The sequence below is a fragment of the Ciona intestinalis genome, chromosome 11 (assembly GCF_000224145.3).
Source record: "Ciona intestinalis chromosome 11, KH, whole genome shotgun sequence".
Taxonomy (NCBI): domain Eukaryota; kingdom Metazoa; phylum Chordata; class Ascidiacea; order Phlebobranchia; family Cionidae; genus Ciona; species Ciona intestinalis.
The window spans coordinates 1,443,621-1,453,197 of record NC_020176.2 but is presented as its reverse complement, the minus strand read 5'-3'; the positions used below and the strand labels follow the sequence as shown (position 1 = coordinate 1,453,197).

The 9,577-nt window shown below is 40.7% G+C and overlaps 1 protein-coding gene across 2 annotated transcripts; it reads right to left on the bottom strand.

Annotated features, from left to right (window-relative positions):
* Positions 1-278: 278 nt before the first annotated feature.
* On the bottom strand, positions 279-9,017 carry irx-a (transcription factor protein). Of its 2 annotated transcripts, NM_001078278.1 has the most exons (8): positions 8,796-8,927; positions 8,512-8,739; positions 7,201-7,298; positions 5,156-5,318; positions 4,932-5,067; positions 2,393-3,280; positions 1,829-1,943; positions 808-1,157 (listed from the first exon to the last, which is right to left on the bottom strand). In NM_001078278.1, the coding sequence occupies exons 1-7, from the start codon at positions 8,871-8,873 to the stop codon at positions 1,831-1,833; spliced, it is 1,704 nt and encodes a 567-aa protein (NP_001071746.1). In that variant the 5' UTR covers positions 8,874-8,927; the 3' UTR covers positions 808-1,157; positions 1,829-1,830. The 2 variants fall into 2 exon arrangements, with proteins under 2 accessions (XP_026692314.1, NP_001071746.1); XM_026836513.1 differs by lacking the exon at positions 1,829-1,943 and having other exon boundaries at positions 279-1,157; positions 8,796-9,017.
* Between the last annotated feature and the right edge of the window lie 560 nt (positions 9,018-9,577).

Sequence of the window (9,577 nt, the reverse complement as noted above, 5' to 3'; positions counted from 1 at the left end):
AAAACATCTACACCTTGTGTTTTTAAGTATTGTGCCGTAATAAAGTAGAGAATCCATGTATGTAACTTATTTATTTTAAACCTTGGTCTTGTTTACTTAACACCGGAAACACGTGGCGCATCTAGCGGATTGATACTTATATGACAGTTTCCTTGCATAGAAATCATAAATCATCAACTGTGAGTTCCATTGTTAAATCACGATGCTGATTGTGATGCATGAGTTAAATCAGCAGTCAAACTATCAAGTATTGTTTGTTTGTTTTAAAACAATGGCCATTATCATCATCGACATTTTATTTCCCGGCTTCCACGACTCCAGTTATAACATGAGGAGTAAATTGCACATCTACGTTACTAGCGCACACGTCACGACCCAATGACGTCATCTGTCACATCATGGGTACGTTACGTCATTAAAACAGTGGCAAAGCTACACACGAGAAATCATAGCACAGAACTTAATAGTGGGAAATACTAGCATGACGTCATCAACATATAACATGACGTCATCGACGTAATGGAACAGACCTGTATCAACCAAATAAAAACGAAATCCAATTAATGACGTCACGATACACATATAGGGCTACTGAAACGTCATATCCGGTAAAATAAAAATGAACTTAGTAGGTTCTGGAATACATAATGGATATTGTGACGTGGCAAAGCACCAATTTGCAGATGCTTATTATTCTGTTTACATTTAAATAAAACAAACGATTGAACTCTTTGTATGCAACAAAGGAAAATGGCAGTTGTCGTAATCCGCAAAACATTCCGGCAAAAACAATTTTGCTAACAGTTATCTGGTATTGTTCGGTTATATTGAAATAATTATTAAAGTTTAAAAGATTTTAGTTCAGACGCCATAAAAGTCACGTGTCCGACCGGATATTGAATTTCATTGTCTTCGACACAAACGAATAACAATAACATCGAGTAATCCGGATTTTAATTATAGGTTCGTGTGGGGAAGTCCCTCATGCGGAACTACACACGATAAACAACTGTTCAGTCAAATAAACAATCGCGATTTTCGCGCCGTTTACATTGTTTCCACATGCATCTTTACACAAGTGTTACGTCACAGAGTGTCTGGTGTTGGTGTCACAACTTCTTCCATAAAGAACAGATTCTTACGTCATAATCGAATCTCTGAAAAAGACAAAACAATATTACATGGCGGAAATCTGATTGAAACAAATTCATGATTGCGTAACAATGTAATTAAATCGTCACAATGGCGACCCCACGCAAAGCGAGCCATGCTAAGCGAAGCGTAGCGTAACGACACGCACGAGCAACTTCGCGTAAAAATCGTTTTTAATAATATCCGAACTTTATTGAATTTTTAACAAGTTCGTTTGTTACGCAACAATGAAGAGCAGTAGGCTACTTCCGGTTGGTTTTGGCGCCATTATGAGGAAACAAGACGGCTTGTGACGTCATAATTAAACCACGCTTTCGCTATTTGTTCGCATCAGGAAAACTAATTCCATAAATTTGAATAAATATACCCACGTGATAGACAAAGCAGCCAATTAGAAGCGCCAGTCGCTCAGCATCGATCTGCTATTGAAGCGAAATCGCGCCGAACCCGCACCGGCGTCGTTATGTTATCACAACGTTCATTGTTACGTAAATAAACGAAGACTGTGGCGGAACTGATTTCATAACTTCCAATCCTTTTCATAATCATTCAATGTGACGTAATAATTGGATATTATTAAATAATAAATGTGTCGGTTAAACGGCAAACGTGCTTATATGGTTAATGGACAGCGGGTGCGATCTCGCGATTTTAGATTTGTTTTTTTGTCAATTACCTTTAGCTTGCAACAATTGATCGCATCAGTGGCTTTCTTTCTACGTCATCAATAACGAGGGGTACGTCATCATTGCTATGGTTACCACGATCTTTGTTCTTTGATAGATTCATGGCTATAAACAAAGTGAAACAATGCAAATCGTTATTTAATTGTTACGTAACAGACCATAGTGGTTGCAAGAGTTGAAATAAACGTGCTATGAGGCAACCAAGTGTATTGTGACGTCACATCAAAACGTGTAAGGCGATTAATGAACAAATAAAGGGGATTGTCTGGCGTGAATCGGTTAAATTTGAAACCGCGACAGACCCCGAAAACACGACAAAGTATTTTCGCGTAGGATCGCGGTGCATTGTTATACCGCGCCCACATGAGGAGTTATGAATGCATAATTTCCCGGGTCGGGCGCGGAAGCCTAAGAAGCCGATTGTTTAAAGCGAGTCCCATTATCCTGTAAACTGATACCACTGGGAACAGCGGCAACTTCGATTGTCCGCGTCTTGCATCAGTATCCGCGTTTCAGCGCTGTGATTATAACGTAATAAAGATGTTAAAACTTACGCAAGTTAGGCCCTGCTTCCGTGTCTGACGTCAGAGAGTCATCGTCACGTGACGTCTCCATGGATTCCATTCGTGACGTCACAGAAACGGCCGACTGGGGACCCGACTGGAAGGGCAAAAAGGGAAATCCCCCAGAGGATCCCCTTTTTGCGGCAATGGACGCCAACGTCGAAGCTAGAAGTTGGGGGTTCCTCGTTGCTAGGTGGCGCTGGTATTCCTCCATCCAAGCTTGGGCAACAGCCAGTGGGTTAGAAGGGGATTTTCCTACAGGGCTTTCTATTGTGTGACGTGGGGTAGGTGGGGAATCCCGGGATGTGATACTCCGTGGTTTATCAGTGGTCTCGGTAAGCGAGACTGGCGACCAAATCTTCTCCTTTTTGGAGTCGCGGGCTTCGGTTTTCTTGTTCTCCTCATCAGAGCCGCGTTCTGTTGGTTCGGGAGAGAAGCGGAATCGATGCGACGGCGATTTGGATGGTGACGTAATCTGGTTCAGGGGGGGTGGCGGGCGGAAGTTACGTGGTTGATTAACAGGTGACGGCGATCGGTCGTAGCTCGATGCGGATGCCGAGGGAGAGCTTAAACTGCTCCTTCGTTGTTGGTCATGCTTCAGCGCACCGACGTGGTCGTTGGAGCGGGAATTTCCCGGTAGTAGGTGCATCCCCTGAGTTGCGAGTCTTTGGTTGTGAAGCTGGAAATGTCGGAAGGGGTCGACTGGTCGCAGGTGCGGCGGTAGAGAGGCAAGATGACGTAGGAACATTTGTTGTTGGTGCGCCCTCTGGTGACGTTGATAAGCAAGATCAGAGTTGCTTCCGCTAAGATTCGTACCCGGGTTACTGTTGTCGCTGTCACGTGGCTCGGTTCGTCTCATCTCGTTCGGGGAATTCCCTTCTGCGGGAAAAATACGGATCGTTTATTTGCCGCGTGTTAGCGCTAGATTAAGGAAATAACGTTTCCTGCAAAACAGATCATGCTGTCACAGGGATGTAACTCTAGATGGAATCGAAAATTCCTCAATTAGATTTTCAGCCGCTGTTGCTGCATCGGTATAATTGTTTACGTGACAATCATTGCTTGCGCAGGTATCCTACCGCGATTGTGACGTCACAGCAGTTTCTTCGTGTGAATGAACACCACGTGACTTCGTCAATCGAATCGCGGTTTCGATTTTCGGGAAGTCGCGACTCCGACAGATGCGACAGAGAATTACCATTATTACGACAAGGAGTCATTATTACAACATAATTAACGCCGGTAAATCGGTGTTCGCGACAAATCCGGTCGCTATCGTGTTCTCTTCTGACAAACGTGGGAATGAAAACCTGACAAATTTTAACGCTTGGAAGCGGCAATGTAAAATGACGTCATTAATGACGTAACGAGCATTTTTTGTCTTAATTGTATCTTTAAATTTTAAATAAAGTCCTGTTTTTATTCCACGTGGGGCCAAATAGTTCCTTAGCTCAAAATATTCAACCGCGGCGAAATTACTACACGTTTGAACCGAAGGATATCTGTTTTGAACTTGTGTCATGGGGTCGGATTGCACCTATAAGTTCGCGTGATACCTCTCAGACGAAACCTGCCACCGGAAAAACTTGTTTTCGAGAAATCTCTTCCGACTACGTCGCGTTTTCGCAGTAGTAATGTGACGTAACAATACTGTCTACAAGAAAACAGCTGTATAGCATCGAAATAAAGCGCGAATTGCCGCGATTATTGCTTCACAACTAACGAGCGACAATGTAGCAACATATCAAAGCGTTTCTCTTATGACGTCACAATGTGTAGTTTTAGCGCCTATCGCGGAATTCATGACTTTCCTTCTACAAGTCGCGATAACCTGCTACAAGGTATTGACACGTAAAGCAATTGGCACGAACCCAAAGTGCAAGAAGTTGTCACGCGATTGTAACAACTCCATCAGCACGAACACATGAATCGCGAAGGTCGGCGTATTATTAGAAGTTTTAAGTTCACGATTATTGTGACGCAACAATCATGTATTGCTGCAGCGCGAACACGCGAACATGCGGGCAGGATATGGCGCGATTACTGTGTTTCCTGCAATGTTTGTCACAATGAGGCAAAGTACATCGGCTCTGTTTCGTCACAATAATGTCATGCAATGGGGAAGCAGTCGTGTAACGCGAGAAGCCGCGATCAGGGAGCAACGACCGTATGTCGAACCTAACAAGTCTTGAGATCCAATTCGACTTATCTTATGAGCTGCTACCTATTTTCATTGAAACACCCGCGTGTACAACACGCACACGTTGTGCATGTGCACCACAGTGTAATATGATGTCCTGTAGCCACTCCTGCCATTCCATGATGAATTAACTCGCGTGAGCTTAATCACAGTTAACATATAAGGTACAATATGTTGCACGTTACTCGAACACGGGACCACTTCGATTACATGTGTCGACGTCCGATTAACGTGTTTAGTGAGCATTTAATTCCAAATAATAAAAACACTTTCTGGTGAAATTTTAAACAAAATTTTGTTGCGAAAATGCAAAATATAAAAATCTCTCACCTTCTCTCATTTCTCCTCTTTCTTCCTCATCGCTTTCTCTTTCATTCTCTTCTTCCCCACATCTGTTCCGAGGAGACCAAGTCATTCTGTTTTCTTTCTTCAATCGACGACGCGCGTTTGCGAACCAGGTCGAAACCTGTGACGTAAAACAAATTATTTTCGTCGAAAAGTTAATAATTTTAGGTAAAAATATTGACTTATAGTGTCTTAAAATAAAGTTATACCTGCGTTAGCGTCATCTTCGAAATAATAGCTAACATGATCTTTTCCCCTTTAGTTGGGTAAGGGTTCTTTCTGTGTTCATTAAGCCACGCTTTTAACGTCGATGTTGTTTCTCGGGTTGCGTTTTTACGCCGAGCACCGTCGCTGAGACCCATTGGTCCATATCTGTTAATGGGAATTATGATGAAATTGAAGCCCAAATTATACTAAACAATTTCACTTTTCTGGTAAATCAAGATTTGACATTTCACATTTTAAATACATGGTTAATCCCTTAATCAAACACATAATGCATACATTTCCGCCACGTATATTATGTCACTCATACAAAATAAATTACAGTTTTCCATATTTGACAAAAGCTATCAGATAATTGACGTAGGCTAAATTTAGTAACGAAAAAGTGAAAAACCCACGGTTTATGCTGTTGTAAACGATAAGGTATGGCATATTGTACGTCACAAATATTATTTAGTCAGTAATTACTAGAATGTAAAGTCATTTTATTGCAACACCCTACGCATTGTATAATAATAGTCACTAACATGACATATGTTTGTTTTATCAAAAACGATAGTAACTCTTGGTCGTGACGTCATAGTAATACTTCTTAAGGTAGGCGTTAATGGTTCGCGAAAATAGAACATCGTTGCAGATCAATTACTAAGTACTACGGAAGTTTTTCTTGTGATTTTAACCATTAAGTGTTTTGTGTGTACTACGTAACAGCAAGACGTTAGTTTTAAGATGTTAAGCCTAAAACAACTGTCAGTGTGCACGTATTTTATTTATACGTTTTATATACGCACTGGCACTGCCAAGTTATTAAAAGGATACTCCTTCTGCACCAAATGATATATTGTAGTTATATAGACCCCATGCGTAATGTCGTGCAGATTTAATGTTATTATTAATTTCGTCTGCAATAATTTGATGAATCCATTAGTAATAAGCGGGTTTCATAAACAAGTGTTCCCACTACCATTGTATGTGTTAACCGCAGGACAAGTCACGTGACAATGTGGTTAGTTGAGTCATCCCCGATTATTTGTGTCCAAATCTTGTATTTTTTCCAGTGGAAACACATTCCTGATCCTTCCATTAGCGATTCCATAGAAACGAAAAATGTCTGTTGCCATGGTAATAGTTCTCGCATAGGGCATCGAATCGTGGTTTCATTGTCTCGTACACAACGCTCATTGTTCGAAATGTTCCAGTACACGCGGAAATATCCCGCAATTGAAACATTGAACCTTCTATGACCTCACAATCAACCAGATTGCGTGTTGTTCTGCAACGCGAAATTCGTGTTCGATCGCGTTCGAATTCCAAATATGGAAGTCACAGGAAACAGTGGTCACCACGTGGGGGGACCGCGATAATCGGGAACGCGATGAACGCCATTTGGACAGCTCTTCCCAGACACCTATAGCATGATGATGGTCAACGCGCGACCATATACGTGTTAAATTTGCGCTTTCCGAACATATTGAAACTATATATGTTATTGCCGCCAGGTTATTATAAGTGCAAAAAAGATCTTCCTTGTTTTGGTATGTAAAACTTAAAAGACCGACGTTCGTTTGTCATACGGCGAGACAACATCAGGATTTACTGTGTTTGTCTAGTTTAAATTAAAAGCAACAGTCGTACTCGTAAGCCTGATTCATTTTATTACGTCATAATAATTAAACAATCGTTCAAAAAGTAATTCATACACTCCGAACAACGTGTAGGTTGTCACGTGGATAAATCGCGTTACAGTGCTGTTCACTGTCAATCATGTAAAGTTATATTCGCGATTTAGCATAAAAGATCGTCGGGGTTCATTTGCATTCGGGTATGTGCATAATCACCTTTGTTAAACCGGCTTCGTATTGTTGCGACATATGAGGAAAACAATGCGTTTGTCTCGAAGCGGGCGCGCCAGTTTAGCGACAATGAATAGATACGCAGAGGGGAAAATTCCAGAAAAATTGAAACAATATCACCCAGTAGCGTGTAAAACGCGGGAAACACGAATTGAATCAAACGAAAAATGACTTACCCGCTGTGTTGGTACATAAGAGTTGGGTCGTAGGGGTAAAACGGGCCTGGGTGAAGGGGGTTTCCCCAAGATGGGAAATCCTTTGGGTCCATTCGACTCTGAATTTAAATATTTCATCAGGATTGTGATGTCACAATATATGGCAATCAAGCAACAAATAACGCGTGGTTTGCATGTTACGTAACAATACTCGATTGTTACTACTTGACTAATTTGAATTTCATATAGTTATCGCATATTGTGTATTGTGACGCATACATTTTAACAATTACAATTCTTAAATCTAAAACAGTTCGATGAAACTGTTTGTGACGTCATTTCCGATTGAAAATTTAGTTCTAACCTTTATAAACACGACATTAAACAGAATTTTGGAATTACCGTTATAATATGACGTCACAAGCGTGCAAAGTGACTCCAAGTGTTAACGTGTCTGTTGCGTCATGTAAAGGTCTGTGACGTAACAAAATATTTCCACAATTAAGGGGAATGTTAAATATCCGCTGTTACGTCACAATCAAGGTTATTTGATAAATCGAAAGCGCGAAACGTGCATTTGTAGAGAAAGTAAAATATGACAATTAAAATGGCGTCGTGAGCATTTTGTCATCAATCACGAACAGGTCGTGATATCTCATTCATCAGCGACAATTATCATGTTTCACATTCATAATGTGCATTATGATGTAAGATATTTGAAATTGTGGTTTGCACCGTTAGCCGCATCCAGCGTTACCCGGATGTCCCTTGTTTGTTCACAAATCAATTCGTTCTAAAACTCACGCCTTAGTTAGCTGACAATGCAAACGCCGCTACTAGTCGGAAGTTGTGTTAATTGCTCGTTAATAAACGGACTTTGTTTTGCCGGTGTTGGTTATGCCTATGAGCAACATGGAAATCATATATCACTCCGTGTACTGTGACGTCACGATGGCGGTTGTAGTTAAGCATCGTTTAAAATTTGTACCATTATGTATGTGCTGACATTATGTTTTGTTTTAAATTTTGTTAACTTTGCCACTTTTAATATACGCTGATTAATTATAGCGACAGCACACTGCAAATGGCAGCACGTTTGCAAATATCTTTCATACACTGATGCTCAAAGCCGTTTGAACGTGGATGTTTAACACGGTGTGAGACAAGTGGGAAATTTTCCCGGTAAATTACCGTCTAAAGGCTCGCTATGGTTTCTGACACTTGTTTTCGACGATATAAATTACAAGTGTACATTGTTACAAAATAATCAAATAAAAAGAGGGATGCCGTTTTTTGCAACTAAAATTATGTGTCTTGACTTATATTACTTACGAGTGTGGATTGTAATGCTGCTGAGTCAATGCCTGGTGGCAAGGCTGGGTAAACAGGAGGCACCAACCGTCCATGTGCGACCTGGGCGGTATATGGGAGACCAAATAGCGCTGAAGCGATGTCAGTCGGGCGCCCGGGAATTCCACGGGCTTCGGCGGGAAAATGAACTCCGTTGTCCGGGCTACGTTGCTCGGTAAGCCCTGATCTACCAGGGTCGGAAATTGTTGCCTTTATTAAAGTACAAGGTCAGAATTATACTGGGAATGGAAAAACTATAATCTTACCTGAGCCTCGGACAAGGAGGTTCGTGACGTCATGCTTGGGTTTGAGGAAAACGCGACGGGAAAAGGAAGAAACGACATCTTTGTATTATTTTAGTATTTGTTAGGTCATAATACAGCCAAAGCCTAATAGAGTAAATCTAGAACAAAAAATCGGTTACGTTACGACTAAACAATTAAAATATTCTAAGGCAAACGGTCGCCATTTTAACAATACAAGAACAACGAAACAATTTGTTGTTCTTCTGTAATATTTATGCGCTACACCCTTCTGTTTGGTAATAAACGACTTGTGTTTAGTAAATTCTAAAACTGAATACTAGACCTATAACGCTCATTGACTTGCGAGAACTGTTATGACCACGCGTGATCTAATAATCAAGCATTGTTACCGCTTACAACGTAATAATAGTCGATTGTGGGCTGTTTTTCTTACGCCGTTGCTTCTCTCTTATCACAGAGGAAAAATTCCAATACGAAGAAGACGATTTGCAAAACCATATGTTCACATTACTAAGTAATGCAACAACTTATAGGAATAAATGTTCATTAAAGTGCTACAGTACAACGCGCCAACAATCTAAATGAACAATTAATCAAATCCATGGCTTAGATTTTCCGTTACATCATAATAGCAACTGTTAACACACAACTGAAGGCCAAAGTCCGCGTTTATCAGTCGCCATGTTTAAATTTTAGAATGAATCGTTAAATTATTTGACATTGAAATTAATCGGCGTTTACGCTTAATCGCCTAACGAAACTTAAGAAACCAATTAAATAAA